Raw genomic sequence first — 20,575 nt, 5'->3', positions numbered from 1 at the left:
TTTTAATTTCTAAACTATTAATCTTTTAGTAGGATGCACATATGCAAAATGCCTTATTAGTACTGTAAGAAAAGATTCTTGGCTGGGTGCGGTGGCTCATGACTGTAATCCCAGCACTTTGGGAAGCCAAGGTGGGCGGATGACGAGGTCAGGAGATCGAGACCATCCTGGCACACGGTGAAACCCCGTCTCTACTAAAAATACAAAAAATTAGCTGGGCGTGGTGGCGGGCACCTGTAGTCCCAGCTACTCAGGAGGCTGAGGCAGGAGAATGGCATGAACTCGGGAGGCAGAGCTTGCAAGTGAGCCGAGATAGTGCCACTGCACTCCAGCCTGGGCGACAGAACGAGACTCCATCTCAAAAAAAAAAAAAAAAAAAAAAAAAAGAAAGAAAAGATTCTTTCAATTTTGTTTTAAAGCTAGGGCTCTTCCTTAGATATAGGAAAATCAATTCAAAGTTTCTATTCAGTCATTATGAATTTGAGATTTTTTTTTAGGTTTCTTTATATTTAACAATATATTACATTATAATATTGTGGTGAAAACTAAATGAACTAATATTATTCTTTTCATTTGTTAAATGAAAAAGTATGCACAAAGTATATGTGAGAGTGACAAAGGCCTGAATTTGTCAACTAATAACAATTGTATTCAACAGTAAGGATTTTATGTTTGGGTAGGCCTTTCCCAGGGACTTCTATAAGGAAAAAGCTAGGGTTGGTTAATAATACATAATGCCTACAATTTCTAGGAAGTTAAAAGTTGACATAATTTATCCAAGAAAGAATTATTTTCTTAACTTAGAAAGACAGAATAGTTTATTTTTTCTTTTCAGATGTAGGTTTTTCTGGCTTTAGAAAAAATGCTTGTTTTTCTTCAATGGAAAATAGGCACACTTGTTTTATGTCTGTTCATCTGTAGTCAGAAAGACAAGTCTGATACTTCCTTTCAGGATTCCCTTGAGTCATTTAAAAAAATCTTCCTATCTATCTATGTATTTATCATCCATCTAGCTTTGATTTTTTCCTCTTCTGTGCTTTATTATTTAATTAATACCCATTTCTGAAGAGAAATAAAATAACATAAGATTATAGAAAATAATTTCTTTCATTGTAAGACTGAATAGAAAAAATTTTCTTTCATTATAAGACTGGGTAGAAAAAATAATACTTTGTTAGTCTCTGTGCCTCTATGTGCCATGGGGAAATTTGACTGCTGGTTTTGACTGACTTAGTTATTTAATTAAGTAAAATAACTGGCTTAGTACTAATTATTGTTCTGTAGTATCAGAGAAAGTTGTTTTTCCTATTGGTTGAGCTCAGTAGTTCTTCATATTCTGAGCAAAAGGGCAGAGGTAGGATAGCTTTTCTGAGGTAGAGATAAGAACCTTGGGTAGGGAAGGAAGATTAATGAAATATTTAAAAAATTATTCTTCCTTTGCTTTGTTTTTAGACATAATGTTAAATTTATTTTGAAATTTGAAGCAACATAAAAGAACATGTGATTTTTCTACTTATTGAAAGAGAGAAAGGAAAAAAATATGAAACAGGGATGGAAAGAATCCTATGCCTGGTGAAGGTCAAGGGTTCTCATAACCTACAGAGAATCTGGGGTCAGCCTGTCCTATTGTATATTATGTCAAAGATAATCATCATCTCATTTGGGTCCATTTTCCTCTCCATCTCTGCTTAACTGAAGATCCCATGAGATATACTCACACTGAATCTAAACAGCCTATCTCAGGGCTTGAATCACATGTGGGCCACAGCAGGAACGGGAACATGGAATTTCTAAGTCCTATCTTACTTGTTATTGTTGCTATGTCTTTTTCTTAGTTTGCATCTGAGGCAACATCAGCTTTTTCAGACAGAATGGCTTCAGAATAGTAAAAAAGACACAGAAGCCGTAAAATATGTATGCATGTGTATGTGTGTGTGCATGCATGATCACTTGTGTGTAAATTTTTCATTATCTATAGATAAAAGCACACTTGGAATTAGCAATAGATGCAATTTGGGACTTAACTCTTTCAGTATGTCTTATTTCTAAGCAAAGTATTTAGTTTGGCTACTAATTACTAAACATTGAGAACTAAATTGCAAACACCGAGACCTAAAATGTTCAAGTAAGTGGGAAATAACAGTTAAAGACCATGGTAATGAATAAAAGGTACAAATCATTTAAACTCTTATGTAAAATTTGATAAGATGTTTTACACAACTTTAATACATTGACAAGGTCTTGTGGAGAAAACAGTTCCAGATGGTAAATATACACAAGGGATTTAGTCAAACAATTTTTTGGCAAGAATATTATGAATTTTGTAATCGGTTGGGAGCCAATGAAATACAAAGATGAGTCTAGTTAATAATCTACAATTATTGGTTAAAGAAGTATATTAGTGCTAATTTCCTTCCGTTTGTCCTAGCTTTTCTCTTCTGTCAACCCCACGAGCCTTTGGCAACAATGAAGTGGGTAACCTTTATTTCCCTTCTTTTACTCTTTAGCTCGGCTTATTCCAGGGGTGTGTTTCGTCGAGATGCAGCACGTAAGAAATCCATTTTTCTATTTTCAACTTTTATTCTATTTTCCCAGTAAAATAAAGTTTTAGTAAACTCTGCATCTTTAAAGAATTATTTTGGCATTTGTTTCTAAAATGGGATAGTATTTTGTATTTGTGAAGTCTTACAAGGTTATCTAATTAATAAAATTCAAACATCCTAGGTAAAAAAAAAAAAAAGGTCAGAATTGTTTAGTGACTGTAATTTTCTTTTGCACACTAAGGAAAGTGCAAAGTAACTTAGAGTGACTTAAACTTCACAGAATAGAGTTGAAGATTGAATTCATAACTATCCCAAAGACCTATCCATTGTACTATGCTTTATTTAAAAACCACAAAACCTGTGCTGTTGAACTCATAACTAGAACTTGTATTTATATTTACTTTCATTTTAGCCTGTCTTCTTGGTTGCTGTTGATAGACACTAAAAGAGTATTAGATATTATCTAAGTTTGAATATAAGGCTATAAATATTTAATAATTTTAAAAATAGTATTCTTGGTAATTGAATTATTCTTCTGTTTAAAGGCAGAAGAAATAATTGACCATCATCCTGAGTTTTTCTGTAGGAATCAGAGCCCAATATTTTGAAACAAATGCATAATCTAAGTCAAATGGAAAGAAATATAAAAAGTAACATTATTACTTCTTGTTTTCTTCAGTATTTAACAATCCTTTTTTTTCTTCCCTTGCCCAGACAAGAGTGAGGTTGCTCATCGGTTTAAAGATTTGGGAGAAGAAAATTTCAAAGCCTTGTAAGTTAAAATATTGATGAATCAAATTTAATGTTTCTAATAGTGTTGTTTATTATTCTAAAGTGCTTATATTTCCTTGTCATCAGGGTTCAGATTGTAAAACAGTGCTGTCTAGTAGAGTTTTCTGCACTGAGGAAGACATTCTGTATCTGGGCTATCCAATAAGGTAGTCACTGGACACATGGCTATTGAGTACTTCAAATATGACAAGCGCAACTGAGAAACAAAAACTTAAATTGTATTTAATTGTAGTTAATTTGAATGTATATAGTCACATGTGGCTAATGGCTACTGTATTGGACAGTACAGCTCTGGAACTTGCTTGGTGGAAAGGACTTTAATATAGATTTCCTTTGGTGGCTTACCCACTAAATCTTCTTTACATAGCAAGCACTCCTGTGCTTAGTTGGGAATATTTAAATTTTTTTTTTTTTTTTTTTTTTTTTTTAAGACGGGGTCTCGCTCTGTCACCCAGGCTGGAGTGCAGTGGCGTGATCTCGGCTCACTGCAAACTCCGCCTCCCAGGTTCACACCATTCTCCTGCCTCAGCCTCTCGAGTAGCTGGGACTACAGGCGCCTGCCGTCACGCCCAGCTAATTTTTTGTATTTTTAGTAGAGATGGGGTTTCACCGTGTGCCAGTATGGTCTGGATCTCCTGACCTCATGATTTGCCCACCTCAGCCTCCCAAAGTGCTGGGATTACAGGCGTGAGCCACCACACCCGGCCTATGTAAATATTTTTTAATCTAGTAAAAAATGAGAAAATAGTTTGTTTTTTAAAAAGTCTACCTAATCCTACAGGCTAATTAAAGACGTGTGTGGGGATCAGATGCAATGGTTCACACCTGTAATCCCAGCACTTTGGAAGGCTGATGCAGGAGGATTGCTTGAGCCCAGCCTGGGCAAGTCTCGAAAAAAACAAAACAAACAAACAAACAAAATTAGCCAGGCATGGTGGCACATGCCTGTAGTCCTAGCTACTTAGGAGGCTGACGTAGGAGGATCGTTTGGACCTGAGAGGTCAAGGCTACAGTGAGCCATGATTGTGCCACTGCACTCCAGCCTGGGTGACAGAGTGAGACCCTGCCTCAAAAAAGAAAAAAGGAAATGTGTGGGATTTGTTTTAGTTTTAAGTAATTCTAAGGATTTTTAAAATGCCTAGTCTTGACAATTAGATCTATTTGGCATACAATTGGCTTGCTTAATCTATGTGTGTGCATAGATCTACTGACACACGCATACATATAAACATTAGAGAACTACCATTCTCTTTGTGTAGGAAGCCACATATACCTATCTAGGCCTCAGATCATACCTGATATGAATGGGCTTTCTGGATAATGGTGAAGAAGATGTATAAAAGATAGAACATATACCCATACATGATTTGTTCTCTAGCGTAGCAACCTGAGTTTTATTATACTACATTTTTCTACATCCTTTGCTTCAGGGTGCTGGTTGCCTTTGCTCAGTATCTTCAGCAGTGTCCATTTGAAGATCATGTAAAATTAGTGAATGAAGTAACTGAATTTGCAAAAACATGTGTTGCTGATGAGTCAGCTGAAAATTGTGACAAATCACTTGTAAGTACATTCTAATTTTGGATATTCTTTCTTCTGTTTGAAGTAATCCCAAGCATTTCAAAGGAATTTTTTTTAAGTTTTCTCAATTGTTATTAAATGTCCCGATTTGTAAGAAACACTCAAAAGTTGCTCATAGACTGATAAGCCATTGTTTCTTTTGTGATAGAGATGCTGTAGCTATGTCCACAGTTTTAAAATCATTTCTTTATTGAGACCAAACACAACAGTCATGGTGTATTTAAATGGCAATTTGTCATTTGTAAACACCTCTTTTTAAAATCTGAGGTTTGGTTTCTTTTTGTAGAGGCTAATAGGGTATGACAGCATGTATTTATTTATTTATTTATCTTATTTTATTATAGTAAGAACCCTTAACATGAGATCTACCCCCTTACATTTTTAAGTGTACAGTCCATTATTGTGAATTATGGGTACACTGTTGTATAGATTACTCATCTTGCTTTATTAAAACTTTGTGCCCATTGATTAGTAACCCCTCATTTCCTCCTCCCCTAGCCACTGGCAACCATCATTATACTCTTTGATTCTATGAGTTTGACTATTTTAGCTACCTCATATCAGTGGTATCATGCACTGTTTATCTTTTTGTGACTGACTTATTTCCCTTAGCATAGTGCATTCAGAGTCCAACCATGTTGTTGCCTATTGCAGAATTTCCTTCTTTTCAAGGCTGAATAATATTCCAGTGCATGTGTATACCACATTTTCTTTATCCATTAATTTGTTGATGGACATTTGGGTTGGTTTTCTACATCTTGACTATCATGAATAGTGTTGCAATGAACACAGGAGAGCTACTATCTCTTAGAGATGATAGCATGGTTTTTATCATCAGAAAACACCAACAGATTTCTATGCTAATTTTGTTACCTGGGTGGAATAATAGTACAGCTATATATTCCTCATGTTAGATATCTTTGTATTTCTACATACAATAAAAAAGCAGAGTACTTAGTCATGTTGAAGAACTTTAAACTTTTAGTATTTCCAGATCAATCTTCAAAACAAGGACAGGTTTATCTTTCTCACCACTCAATCTATATATACCTCTTGTGGGCAAGGCCAGTTTTTATCACTGGAGCCTTTCCCCTTCTTATTATGTACCTCTCCCTCACAGCAGAGTCAGGACTTTAACTTTACACAATACTATGGCTCTACACATGAAATCTTAAAAATACATAAAAATTAATAAATTCTGTCTAGAGTAGTATATTTTCCTTGGGGTTACAGTTACTTTCATAATAAAAATTAGAGATAAGGAAAGGACTTATTTATTGGAAAGTGATTTTAGGTAAGATTTCTGGAAGAAAAATGTCTGTATCTTAATAGTCACTTAATATATGATGGATTGCGTTACTCCTCAGTTTTCAAGGCCATATACTAAAACATGGACCTCTAAAAAGGGGGCAAATGAAATGAGAAACTCTCTGAATGTTTTTCTCCTCTAGGTGAATTCACCTGCTCCTTAGAAGCTTATTTTCCCTTGATTTCTGTTATAATGATTGCTGTTACCCTTTAGTTTTAAGTTTCAAAACAGGAGTCATATAACTTTCCTTAAAGCTATTGACTGTCTTTTTGTCCTGTTTTATTCACCATAAGTTATAGTGTGACAGTTAATGCTTATGAAAATTATATAGAGATGGTTAAATCGTCAGAAACTCTAAACCTGGGTTGGGAGGGGAAGCGGATTTTTAAATGATTTCCTGACCAAGCTTAACCAGTATATTAAATCCTTTGTACTGTTCTTTGGCTATAAAGAAAAAGGTACTGTCCAGCAACTGAAACCTGCTTTCTTCCATTTAGCATACCCTTTTTGGAGACAAATTATGCACAGTTGCAACTCTTCGTGAAACCTATGGTGAAATGGCTGACTGCTGTGCAAAACAAGAACCTGAGAGAAATGAATGCTTCTTGCAACACAAAGATGACAACCCAAACCTCCCCCCATTGGTGAGACCAGAGGTTGATGTGATGTGCACTGCTTTTCATGACAATGAAGAGACATTTTTGAAAAAGTAAGTAATCAGATGTTTGTAGTTCAAAATTAAAAAGCATAGAGTAACTCCATAGGCCAACACTCTATAAAAATCACCATAACAAAAATATTTTCAACATTAAGAGTTGGAAGTTTTATGATGATTTTTTAAAGAAGTAGTATTTGATACCACAAAATTCTACACAGCAAAAAATATGATCAAAGATATTTTGAAGTTTACTGAAACAGGATACAATCTTTCTGAAAAATTTAAGATAGACAAATTATTTAATGTATTACGAAGATATGTATATATGGTTGTTATAATTGATTTCGTTTTAGTCAGCAACATTATATTGCCAAAATTTAACCATTTATGCACACACACACATATACACACACTTACCCCTTTTTTCCACAGACTTAAAGAATAACAAAGACAAGACCATCATGTGCAAATTGAGCTTAATTGGTTAATTAGATATCTTTGGATTTTGGAGGTTCTGAGGAGAATGTCAATTACAATTATTTCTGTAATACTGTCTGCTATAGAAAAGTGACTGTTTTTCTTTTTCAAAATTTAGATACTTATATGAAATCGCCAGAAGACATCCTTACTTTTATGCCCCAGAACTACTTTTCTTTGCTCAAAGGTATAAAGCTGCTTTTACAGAATGTTGCCAAGCTGCTGATAAAGCTGCCTGCCTGTTGCCAAAGGTATTGTGCAAAAGAATAGAAAAAAAGAGTTCATTATCCAACCTGCTTTTGTCCATTTTGTGGCTAGATTTAGGGAACCTGGGTGTCTGATATAAACTTTCCAACATGGTCAAAAACGCCTTCCTTTTATCTGTCTTGAGAATCTTTCATCTTTGAAGGCCTACACTCTCATTTCTTCTTTTAAGATTTGCCAATGATGATCTGACAGAGGTAATCACTATGCATGTGTTTAAACATTTCACCACTTTTTATGGTGGTGATCACTATAGTGAAATACTGAAACTTGTTTGTCAAATTGCATAGCAAGGGGCCACAGTTCTTGTTTATCTTTTCATGATAATTTTTAGTAGGGAGGGAATTTAAAGTAGGGAATTTTACTGCATCTAGATGCCTGAGTTCATGCATTCATTCCATAAATATATACTATGGAACGCTTTATTTTCTTTTCTGAGGAGTTTACTGATGTTGGTGGAGGAGAGACTGAAATGAATTATACACAAAATTTAAAAATTAGCAAAATTGCAGTCCCTGGGATATTAGCGTACTCTTTCTCTGACTTTTCTCTTACTTTTAAGGCTCTTTTCCCTGGCAATGTTTCCAGTTGGTTTCTAACTACATAGGGAATTCTGCTATGACCAGAATGATCGAATGATCTTCCCTTTTCTTACAGAGCAAAATCATTATTCGCTAAAGGGAGTACTTGGGAATTTAGGCATAAATTATGCCTTCAAAATTTAATTTGGCACAGTCTCATCTGAGCTTATGGAGGGGTGTTTCATGTAGAATTTTTCTTCTAATTTTCATCAAATTATTCCTTTTTGTAGCTCGATGGACTTCGGGATGAAGGGAAGGCTTCGTCTGCCAAGCAGAGACTCAAGTGTGCCAGTCTCCAAAAATTCGGAGAAAGAGCTTTCAAAGCATGGTAAATATTTTTGAACATAGTTAGCATCTTTATAACGATGTAAATGATAATGCTTCAGGGACAAATTGTACATTTTTATGCATTTTGCAAAGTGCTGTCAAATACATTTATTTGGTTGTCTGACAGGTAGAAATCTAATAGAGGTAAAAATCAGAATATCAATGACAATTTGACTTTATTTTTAATCTTTTCTAAATAGTTGAATAATTTAGAGGACACTGTCCTTTTTGTCCTAAAAAAAGGGACAGATATTTAAGTTCTATTTATTTATAAAATCTTGGACTTATTCTAATAGTTCATTATTTTTATAGAGCTGTAGGCATGGTTCTTTATTTAATTTTTTAAAGTTATTTTTAATTTTTGTGGATACATAGTAGGTATACATATTTACGGTGTATATGAGATATTTTGATATAAGTATACAACATATATAATCCCTTTATTTAATTTTATCTTCCCCCCAATGATCTAAAACTATTTGCTTGTCCTTTTATGTCTTATAGTTAAATTCAGTCACCAACTAAGTTGAAGTTACTTCTTATTTTTGTATAACTCCAGCTCTGATCTTCATTTCATGTTTTTGCCTGAGCCTCTGTTTTCATATTACTTAGTTGGTTCTGGGAGCATACTTTAATAGCCGAGTCAAGAAAAATACTAGCTGCCCCCTCACCTACACTCCTCACCTGCTTGTCAACAGCAAATCAACACAACAGGAGATAAAATGAAAATAATAGACATTATGCATGCTCTCTAGAAACTGTCAATTGAACTGTATTTGCTCATCATTCCTATCATCTACACCACCAAAATCAACCAAATTTATAAACAAAACAACCCCAACATAAAATTATACACAGATAAACAGGCTATGATTGGTTTTGGGAAAGAAGTCTCCTTTACCTGATTTAGGCAACTGTAAAATGACTAGAGCATGAAGAAAATTAGATGTTTACATCTTGTCATAGAGTTTGAAGATAGTGCTGGATCTTTCTTTTTATAAGTATGATCAATAAAAACTCCCTCATTCTGTAGAAGTTATGATTTCTTTTCTAAGAGACCTTTAGAAGTCAGAAAAAATGTGTTTCTATTGAGAAAAAAGATAACTGGAGTTTGTGTAGTACTTCCTAGATTATAAAATGCTTTTGTATGTATTATCTAATTTAATCCTCAAAACAATTCTTCAATTTAGCATGTTGTCATGACACTGCAGAGGCTGAAGCTCAGAGAGGCTGAGCCCTCTGCTAACAAGCCCTACTGCTAACAAGTGATAAAGCCAGAGCTGGAAGTCACATCTGGACTCCAAACCTGATGCTTCTCAGCCTGTTGCCCCTTTTAGAGTTCCTTTTTAATTTCTGCTTTTATGACTTGCTAGATTTCTACCTACCACACACACTCTTAAATGGATAATTCCGCCCTAAGGAAAAATGATTACCGTTTGGTTCAGAACTAGAACTAATGAATTTTAAAAATTATGTCTGTATGTCTGTTTCGAATTTTCTTATGAGAAATAGTATTTGCCTAGTGCTTTCATATAAAATATTGCATGATAATACCGTTTTGATTGGTGATTTTCTTTTTAGGGCAGTAGCTCGCCTGAGCCAGAGATTTCCCAAAGCTGAGTTTGCAGAAGTTTCCAAGTTAGTGACAGATCTTACCAAAGTCCACACGGAATGCTGCCATGGAGATCTGCTTGAATGTGCTGATGACAGGGTAAAGAGTCGTCGATATGCTTTTTGGTAGCTTGCATGCTCAAGTTGGTAGAATGCATTTGGTATCATTGGTGATAGCTGACAGTGGGTTGAGATTGTCTTCTGTACTCTCGTCTGCCCTATCTTCAATCTTTCCCTGCCTATGGTGATGGTACCTTTCTGTTTTTAACCTAGCTATAAATTACCAGATAAACCCATTCACTGATTTGTAACTCCTTTCAGTCATGCTCTAACTGTAAATGAAGGCTTAAACTGAAGTAGAACAGTTACAAGGTTCTACTTGGCAGAACGTCTGCAAGGTAGATGTCTAAGAAGATTTTTTTTTTCTTTTTTTAAGACGGAATTTCACTCTTGTTTCCCAGGCTGGAGTGCAATGGTGTGATCTTGGCTCAGCGCAACGTCTGCCTCCTGGGTTCAAGTGATTCTCATGCCTCAGCTCCCAAGTAGCTGGGATTACAGGCATGCGCCACCACACCTGGTTAATTTTGTATTTTTAGTAGAGGCGGGGTTTCACCATATTGGCCAGACTGGTCTTGAACTCCTGACCTCAGGTGATCCACCCGCCTTGGCCTCCCAAAGTGCTGGGATTACAGGCATGAGCCACCTTGCTCGGCCTAAGAAGATTTTTTGAGGGAGGTAGGTGGACTTGGAGAAGGTCACTACTTGAAGAGATTTTTGGAAATGATGTATTTTTCTTCTCTGTATTCCTTCCCTTAATTAAGTCTGTTAGATGTGCAAATATTTGGAATGATATCTCTTTTCTCCAAACTTATAATATTTTCTTTCTCTCTTTCTTCAAGATTAAACTTATGGGCAAATACTAGAATCCTAATCTCTTATGGCACTTTCAGGAAAATTTAAGGCAGCTATTTTACGTATGTAAGCAGGGCCTATGACTATGATCTTAACTCATTTTTCAAAAATATTCTGTGTTTTTTTTAGTTATTTGGTTTCAAAAGGCCTGCACTTAATTTTGGGGGATTATTTGGAAAAACAGCATTGAGTTTTAGTGAAAAAAACGTAAATGCCCTAACAGTAGAAACATAAAATTAATAAATAACTGAGCTGAGCACCTGCTACCGATTACTCTATTTTAATTAAGCGGGAATGTTTTGTAGTCCTATCTATATCTCCAGGTTTAGGAGCAAACAGAGTATGTTCATAGAAGGAACATGTTTATGGTCGTAGAATACAATGAATATGTTCTGCCAACTTAATAAAGGTCTGAGGAGAAAGTGTAGCAACGTCAATTCGTGTTGAACAATTTCCACCAACTTACTTATAGGCGGACCTTGCCAAGTATATCTGTGAAAATCAAGATTCAATCTCCAGTAAACTGAAGGAATGCTGTGAAAAACCTCTGTTGGAAAAATCCCACTGCCTTGCCGAAGTGGAAAATGATGAGATGCCTGCTGACTTGCCTTCATTAGCTGCTGATTTTGTTGAGAGTAAGGATGTTTGCAAAAACTATGCTGAGGCAAAGGATGTCTTCCTGGGCATGTAAGTAGATAAGAAATTATTCTTTTATAGCTTTGGCATGACCTCACAACTTAGGAGGATAGTCTAGGCTTTTCTGTGGAGTTGCTACAATTTCCCTGCTGCCCGGAATGTTTCTTCATCCTTCCCTTTCCCAGACTTTAACAATTTTTGAAATAGTTAATTAGTCAAATACATTGTCATAAAATAATATATGCTCATGGCAAAAGCTCAACATTCCTTACTCCTTAGGGATATTTCTGAAAATACCTCTAGAAACATTTTGTGTATATATAAATTATGTCTACTTCATTCATGCATTCCAAGTGTATTTCTTGAACATCTGTAATATATGTGTGTGACTATGTATTGCCTGTCTATCTAACTAATCTAATCTAGTCTATCTATCTAATCTATACAATGATAGCAAAGAAGTATAAAAAGAAATATAGAGTCTGACACCAGGTGCTTTATATTTGGTGAAAAGACCAGAAGTTCAGTATAATGGCAATATGGTATGCAACTCAATTACAAAATAAATGTTTATATATTGTCAGAAATTGTGGTGATAAACTTTACATTTTTATTGTTGGATTATGATAATGCACTAAATAATATTTCATAAAATTATGTACCCTACGAGATTTCACTCATACAGAGAAGAAACAGAATATTTTAAGAACATATCCCCACCCATCTATTTATCAGAATCCTTTTGAGATGGAGTTTAAATCAAACAAAATATTAATAAAAATAACAGGTATCATTCATCAAAGACTTCATATGTGCCAAGCAGTGTGTGCTTTGTGTAGATTATGTAATATAGTTCTCATAATCCACCTTCTGAGACAGATACTATTTATTTTTTGAGACAGAGTTTTACTCTTGTTGCCCAGGCTGGAGTGCAATGGTGCCATCTCGGCTCACCACAACCTCCGCCTCCCAGGTTCAAGCGATTCTCCTGCCTCAGCCTCCTGAGTAGCTGGGATTACAGGCATGCACCACCATGCCTGGCTAATTTTGTATTTTTCATAGAGATGGGCTTTCACCATGTTGGTCAGGCTGGTCTCAAACTCCTGACCTCAGGTGATCTGCCTGCCTCAGCCTCCTAAAGTGTTGGGATTACAGGCGTGAGCCACCACACCCAGCCGACAGATACTATTATTATCTCCATTCTACCCAGAAGGAGACTAAGGCTCTGATCATTTAAATAAGTTGCCTAAGGTGATGCAGTAATATAAGTGGCAGAACTAGGAATTGAGCCTTGGTGACTTTAACTCGGGACCCCAAGTCGTTAGCTACTAAGCTTTACTGCATGGGATTCAGTCAAATTAAGACTTTTGGAATACGAGTTACTTTTGAGATCAGTTTTGTGATTTTTTTGTGCTCATTTGTCCAACAAAGTCTATTTTATTTTCATCTTAATTAGGTTTTTGTATGAATATGCAAGAAGGCATCCTGATTACTCTGTCGTGCTGCTGCTGAGACTTGCCAAGGCTTATGAAACCACTCTAGAGAAGTGCTGTGCCGCTGCAGATCCTCATGAATGCTATGCCAAAGTGGTAGGTTTATTGCTGGAAAAAAATGTAGTTCTTTGACTGATGATTCCAATAATGAGAAAGAAAAATAATGCAAGAATGTAAAATGATATAAAGTGCAATTTAGATCTTTTCTTGGGATGGTTTCAATTCTGCAATCTTAAACATGAAAGAAAAAGTAGCCTTAGAATGATTAACAAAATTTAGAGTAGTTAGTCTAGAATAGAAAGATCTGAATAGAGCAATCTCTAAAAAATTTTGATCTTTTTTTCTCTTTTTCACAATCCTGAGAACAAAAAAAAATTAAAGTAAATTTAAATGTTAATTAGAAGATATTTAACTTAGATGTAAAGTGAGTTAACCTGATCAGGATTAATCAAGTACTAGAATTAGTATCTTAAGGCAAATTATAGAACATATCCCTTTAGAATATTTTCAAATCGTTTTGAGAATGTTTAGGAATAGTTTTACAAGAAATTAAGCTAGGAGAGGAAATCTGTTCTGGAGGATTTTTAGGTTCCCACTAGCATATGTAATGGTTTCCAAACTATTCAGAATCAGAGAAAACTCATTTTGTGCATGCCAGGCACCATGCACAAACAATGACCAAGGTAAAATCTCTCATTTTGGAGAGCCTGGAATCTAACTGGAAAGGTAAACTAATAATAATAATATGTACAATCATAGCCATCATTTATTAGACTTTGATTATATGCAAGGCACTGTTTAATTTCATTAGCGGAACTGGTTTACAGAGCAGCTCTATGAGATGAGTGCCATCTTTGCCCCTATTTTAGGGATAAGGATTCTGAAATGTGGAGATGGTAAGTAAAATTGCACAACTGAAGAATGAGTTACATGACTTGGCTCAAATACTGGTCATTGAACTCTAGAGCCTGAATATTCTTAGCCACTTACATGATGCAAGCTCACCAAATAAATAGTTCGAATGTATTGTGACAGAGTGGCATTGATATTCATATATTCGTGTGGCTTTGAGTAGAAAGGAGAAAGGATATCATTCTGACCAGAGGGGTGAAAAACAACCTGCATCTGATCCTCAGGCATAATACAATCAACACAATTCTTTTATGTTTCAGTTCGATGAATTTAAACCTCTTGTGGAAGAGCCTCAGAATTTAATCAAACACAATTGTGAGCTTTTTGAGCAGCTTGGAGAGTACAAATTCCAGAATGAGTAAGTAATTTTTATCGACTGATTTTTTTTATCAATTTGTAATTATTTAAGACTTAATATACGAGCCACCTAGCATAGAACTTTTAGGAATGAAAATACATTACATATTTCTAATCACTCTTTGTCAAGAAAGATAGGAGATGAGAGATAAAATAGTTGATGGGGTGGAGAGGCCTATATTTGAATGTAGTCTAAAAATTGTTCTCTTAAGATTGGAAGTATGTCGGCCGGGAGGGTAAATACCAAATCTTGGTATATCAGAACTGAGCATGTCCCTTGAAGGTTAAGAAATAGTTAATGAGCAAATAGAATATGGCAATATTTTGTAGAGCAGGAAGTAGTAGGCCTTGAATAGCAGTCGCTCAAAAAGTAATATGTTAGCTGAACACAAAAATGTAACAAATGAATTTAGATACATATTTGAATATTAAATTCAGGTTGTTTGGGAGATGCACCTAGTCTTTGATGGTTAAACCTTTCCCTCCACAGAAGAGACAGAGACAGAATGTCTTGCTGGACTAATGTCCCAATTCAATAGAGCCTTATCTATGAAGATTAAAAACAAGAAGAGACATATTATACAGTAGATATTTATTGTGTGGCTCATACACATAGTGCTCTTCTGATTATGGGTTTTAGTAATAATAACAGTGAACAAGACATAGTTTCTTCCCTCGAGTAGATTACAGTCATACATTGACTTTTAATGGTGACTGGCATTCTTAATACATGATTATTATATATTAGGTACCATGTCAGATTAATTATAATACTTTACTACTTTTAATTTAACCCTTGAACTATCCCTATTGAGTCAGATATATTTCCTTCCATTTTCTACTTGTATCTTTCAAGTTTAGCACATGCTGATATATATGAAGCTCTCTCCAGGTTTTATTGAAAGAAGAAATTAATAAATTTATTAATGTCACTGAATTAGGTAACTCACCTTCCCAAGATTATACAAGTGGTACAGGTGGAACTCAAAGCTAAGTTTAACTAGTTGTTCAGGAGAACGTTTTCTCCCCTCCACTAACCCACTACTCTGCAGGTGGAGATAACATGATGAATGGAACATAGCAATATCTTAGTTGATTCCGGCCAACTGCTCTCTGTTTTATCTACTCTTAGACAGTTTCTTGCCTTGCTGAAAACACATGACTTCTTTTTTTCAGGCTATTAGTTCGTTACACCAAGAAAGTACCCCAAGTGTCAACTCCAACTCTTGTAGAAGTCTCAAGAAACCTAGGAAAAGTGGGCACCAAATGTTGTAAACATCCTGAAGCACAAAGAATGCCCTGTACAGAAGATTATGTGAGTCTTTAAAAAATATGATAAATTAATAATGAAAAAATTTTACCTTTAGATATTGATAATGCTAGCTTTCATAAGCAGAAGGAAGTAATGTGTGTGTGTGCATGTTTGTGTGCGTGTATGTGTGCATGCATGTGTGTGTATGTGTGATATTGGCAGTCAGGGCCCCGAGGATGATAAATTTTTTTTTTTTTTTTTTTTTTTTTATGAGACAGAGTCTCGCTTTGTTGCCCAGGCTGGAGTGCAGTGGTGCCATCTCGGCTCACTGCAACCTCCGCCTCCCAGATTCAAGCAATTCTCCTGCCTCAGCCTCCCAGATAGCTGGGACTACAGGCACATGCCACCATGCCCGGCTAATTTTTTGTATTTTTAGTAGAAAATTTTCAGCTTCTCTTCTTTTGAATTTCTGCTCTCCTGCCTGTTCTTTAGCTGTCTGCGGTCCTGAACCGGTTATGTGTGTTGCATGAGAAAACGCCAGTAAGTGACAGAGTCACCAAATGCTGCACGGAATCCTTGGTGAACAGGCGACCATGCTTTTCTGCTCTGGAAGTCGATGAAACATATGTTCCCAAAGAGTTTAATGCTGAAACATTCACCTTCCATGCAGATATATGCACACTTTCTGAGAAGGACAGACAAGTCAAGAAACAAACGTGAGGAGTATTTCATTACTGCACGTGTTTGTAGTCTTGATAGCAAGAACTGTCAATTCAAGTTAGCAACTTTTTCCTGAAGTAGTGATTATATTTCTTAGAGGAAAGTATTGGAGTGTTGCCCTTATTATGCTGATAAAAGTACCCAGAACAAGATGAATAACTTTTTAAAGACAAAATCTTCTGTTATAATATTGCTAAAATTATTCAGAGTAATATTGTGGATTAAAGCCACAATAGAATAACATGTTAGGCCATATTCAGTAGAAAAAGATGAACAATTAACTGACAAATTTGTGCACATGGCAAATTAGTTAGTAGGAACCCTAGGATAATTTATTTCTAGATGTAAATAATTATTTTAAGTTTGCCCTATGGTGGCCCTACACATGAGACAAATCCCCAAGATGTGACTTTTGAGAATGAGACTTGGATAAAAAACATCTAGAAATGCAAGCCCTGAAGCTAACTCCCTATTGCTATCACAGGGGTTATAATTGCATAAAATTTAGCTATAGAAAGTTGCTGTCATCTCTTGTGGGCTGTAATCATCGTCTAGGCTTAAGAGTAATATTGCAAAACCTGTCATGCCCACACAAATCTCTCCCTGGCATTGTTGTCTTTGCAGATGTCAATGAAAGAGAACCAGCAGCTCCCATGAGTTTGGATAGCCTTATTTTCTATAGCCTCCCCACTATTAGCTTTGAATGGAGCAAAGTTTAAGGACCAAATATAAAGATTCTCATCTTTATAGATAAGAAAAATTTTAAATAAAGTTCAAGATAATTAAATTTTTAAAGATCATTTTTAGCTCTTTAATAGCTATAAAACTCAATGTGACATAATATGGCACTTCCAAAATCTGAATAATATATAATTGCAATGACATACTTCTTTCCAGAGATTTACTGAAAAGAGATTTGTTGACACTACATAACATGATGAGTGGTGATGAGTGGTTTATACTGATTGTTTCAGTTGGTCTTCCCACCAACTCCATGAAAGTGGATTTTATTATCCTCATCATGCAGATGAGAATATTGAGACTTATAGCGGTATGCCTGAGCCCCAAAGTACTCAGAGTTGCCTGGCTCCAAGATTTATAATCTTAAATGATGGGACTACCATCCTTACTCTCTCCATTTTTCTATATGTGAGTGATGTTTTTTCTGTTTTCTTTTTCCATTCAAACTCAGTGCACTTGTTGAGCTCGTGAAACACAAGCCCAAGGCAACAAAAGAGCAACTGAAAACTGTTATGGAGGATTTTGCAGCTTTTGTAGAGAAGTGCTGCAAGGCTGACGATAAAGAAACCTGCTTTGCCGAGGAGGTACTACAGTTCTCTTCATTTTAATATGTCCGGTATTCATTTTTGCGTGTTTGGTTAGGCTAGGGCTTAGGGATTTATATATCAAAGGAGGCTTTGTACATGTGGGGCAGGGATCTTATTTTACAAACAATTGTCTTATGAAATGAATAAAACAGCACTTTGTTTGATCTTCTGCTCTATTGCGCCATACTATTAAATGTTTGTAATGCCTGTTCTGTTTCCAAATTTGTGATGCTTATGAATATTAATAGGAATATTTGTAAGGCCTGAAATATTTTGATCATGAAATCAAAACATTAATTTATTTAAACATTTACTTGAAATGTGGTGGTTTGTGATTTAGTTGATTTTATAGGCTAGTGGGAGAATTTACATTCAAGTGTCTAAATCACTTAAAATTGCCTTTATGGCCTGACAGTAACTTTTTTTTATTCATTTGGCGACAATTATGTCCGTGAGCTTCCGTCCAGAGAGTATAGTAGTAAATTGGAATTAAAGGATATGATGCACGTGAAATCACTTTGCAATCATCAATAGCTTCATAAATGTTAATTTTGTATCCTAATAGTAATGCTAATATATTCCTAACATCTGTCATGTCTTTGTATTCAGGGTAAAAAACTTGTTGCTGCAAGTCAAGCTGCCTTAGGCTTATAACATCACAATTAAAAACATCTCAGGTAACTATATTTTGAATTTTTTAAAAAGTAACTATAATAGTTATTATTAAAATAGCAAAGATTGACTATTTCCAAGAGCCATATAGACCAGCACCAACCACTATTCTAAACTATTTATATATGTATATATTAGCTTTTAAAATTCTCAAAATAATTGCTGAGTTGAGAACCACTATTATTTCTATTTTGTAGATGAGAAAATGAAGATAAACATCGAAGCATAGATTAAGTAATTTTCCAAAGGATCAAAATTCAAAATTCAAACCAAAGTTTCAGTGTTGCCCATTGTCCTATTCTGACTTATATGATGCAGTACACAGAGCCATCCAAGTAAGTGATGGCTCAGCAGGGAATACTCTAGGAATTAGGCTGAACCATATGAAAGGGTGTTTATAGGGCAAAAACAGTTGGATATCAATGATTTCACATGGTTCAACCTGATAGTTCAACTCATCCTTTCCATTGGAGAATATGATGGATCTACCTTCTGTGAACTTTATAGTGAACAATTTTCACTTCCAATTTGTCAACATGCTGAGCTTTAGTAGGACTTATCTTCTTATGACAAAAGGGCCCACTTTAAAATGTAGATCTTTGAACATAAACATGTTTTACCCATTTTGTTTGTAATATTTTGGGAGAATTAAAAAATAGAATAACGGCAAAACTTGTTGTTGTTAAAAATAAGTTATTCAACTACTTTAAAAAAATAGAGATTAGGGGGTGGGGTGGTATCTCTTTGTTGCCCAGGCTGGTCTCAAACTCCTGGGCTCAAGCAATCCTCCCACCTCAGCCCCACCCAAAAAGTTCTGGGATTACAGGTGTGAGCCACCACAACTGGCTTCAACTACTTTTTAAACACGAATTATTTTCATATTTTACAAACTGACTGTGATGTCTATTCCACTACTATGATTTAACTTCCTCTTTGCCCATATGATAATACCTACATATTTATGCATTCAGGCAAGAAAGAAACTTTGAATCTCCACAAATTTGGTAGTGCGAAATGTGATTTGTTTTGGTCCTAAGTAGAAAGATTTTCTTCATAGCGTTCTAACTTTGAGAAGATATGTTTTTGGCTGGGCGCGGTGGCTCACACCTGTAATCCCAGCACTTTGAGAGGCCGAGGCAAGTGGATCACAAGGTCAAGAGATCGAGAACATCCTGGCCAACATGGTGAAACCCCAGCTCTACTAAAAATACAAAAATTAGCCAGGCGTGGTGGCGCACGCCTGTAGTCCCAGCTACTCAAGAGGCTGAAGCAGGAGAATCGCTTGAACCCGGGAGGCAGAGGTTGCATTGAGCCGAGATCGCGCCACTGCACTCCAGCCTGAAGACAGAGCGAGGCTGTCTCAAAAAAAAAAAAAAAAAAAAAAAAAAAAGAGAAGATACGTTTTTGCTTGTAATAACTTAGGTGAGAAGTAGGGGTTGAATAAATAACTCTGAGGAATGATGATGAAAAGCCTCTGACTTTGAAACTTAAGGAGTCTGATGGCACCAATGGTGTTCCCTTTCACTAACGGTGAAAAAAGAACTTAACATTTATTGGTGTGTCCCCTTGCCTAGCCCAACAGAAGGAGAATTCAGCAGCCATAAGTCTAGGACAGGCTTAAATTGTTTTCACTGGTGTAAATTATGGAAAGATGATCTAAGTAATTTGGCATTTATTTTAATAGATTTGAAAAACACATGCCATTTTACAAATAAGACTTATATTTGTCCTTTTGTTTTTCAGCCTACCATGAGAATAAGAGAAAGAAAATGAAGATCAAAAGCTTATTCATCTGTTTTTCTTTTTCATTGGTGTAAAGCCAACACCCTGTCTAAAAGACATAAATTTCTTTAATCATTTTGCCTCTTTTCTCTGTGCTTCAATTAATAAAAAATGGAAAGATCTAATAGAGTGGTCCAGCACCGTTATTTTTCAAAGATGTGTTGCTATCCTGAAAATTCTGTAGGTTCTGTGGAAGTTCCAGTGCTCTCTCTTATTCCACTTCAGTAGAGGATTTCTAGTTTCTTGTGGGCTAACTAAATAAATCATTAATACTCTTCTAAGTTATGGATTATAAACATTCAAAATAATATTTTGACATTATGATGATTCTGAATAAAAGAACAAAAACTATGGTATAGGTAAGGAAT

The 20,575-nt window shown here is 35.4% G+C and overlaps 1 protein-coding gene across 1 annotated transcript; it reads left to right on the top strand.

Moving 5' to 3' along the window:
* The first annotated feature begins 2,466 nt into the window (after positions 1-2,466).
* ALB (albumin) lies at positions 2,467-20,332 on the top strand. The gene is made up of 15 exons (XM_055297365.1): positions 2,467-2,548; positions 3,258-3,315; positions 4,766-4,898; positions 6,723-6,934; positions 7,479-7,611; positions 8,436-8,533; positions 10,114-10,243; positions 11,528-11,742; positions 13,148-13,280; positions 14,357-14,454; positions 15,630-15,768; positions 16,198-16,421; positions 17,618-17,750; positions 18,363-18,430; positions 20,169-20,332. The coding sequence occupies exons 1-14, from the start codon at positions 2,467-2,469 to the stop codon at positions 18,405-18,407; spliced, it is 1,833 nt and encodes a 610-aa protein (XP_055153340.1). The 3' UTR covers positions 18,408-18,430; positions 20,169-20,332.
* The last annotated feature ends 243 nt before the right edge of the window (positions 20,333-20,575 follow it).

This window comes from Symphalangus syndactylus, chromosome 10 (assembly GCF_028878055.3).
Source record: "Symphalangus syndactylus isolate Jambi chromosome 10, NHGRI_mSymSyn1-v2.1_pri, whole genome shotgun sequence".
Classification (NCBI taxonomy): Eukaryota; Metazoa; Chordata; class Mammalia; order Primates; family Hylobatidae; genus Symphalangus; species Symphalangus syndactylus.
This window is presented reverse-complemented; position numbering and strand designations above follow the sequence as displayed.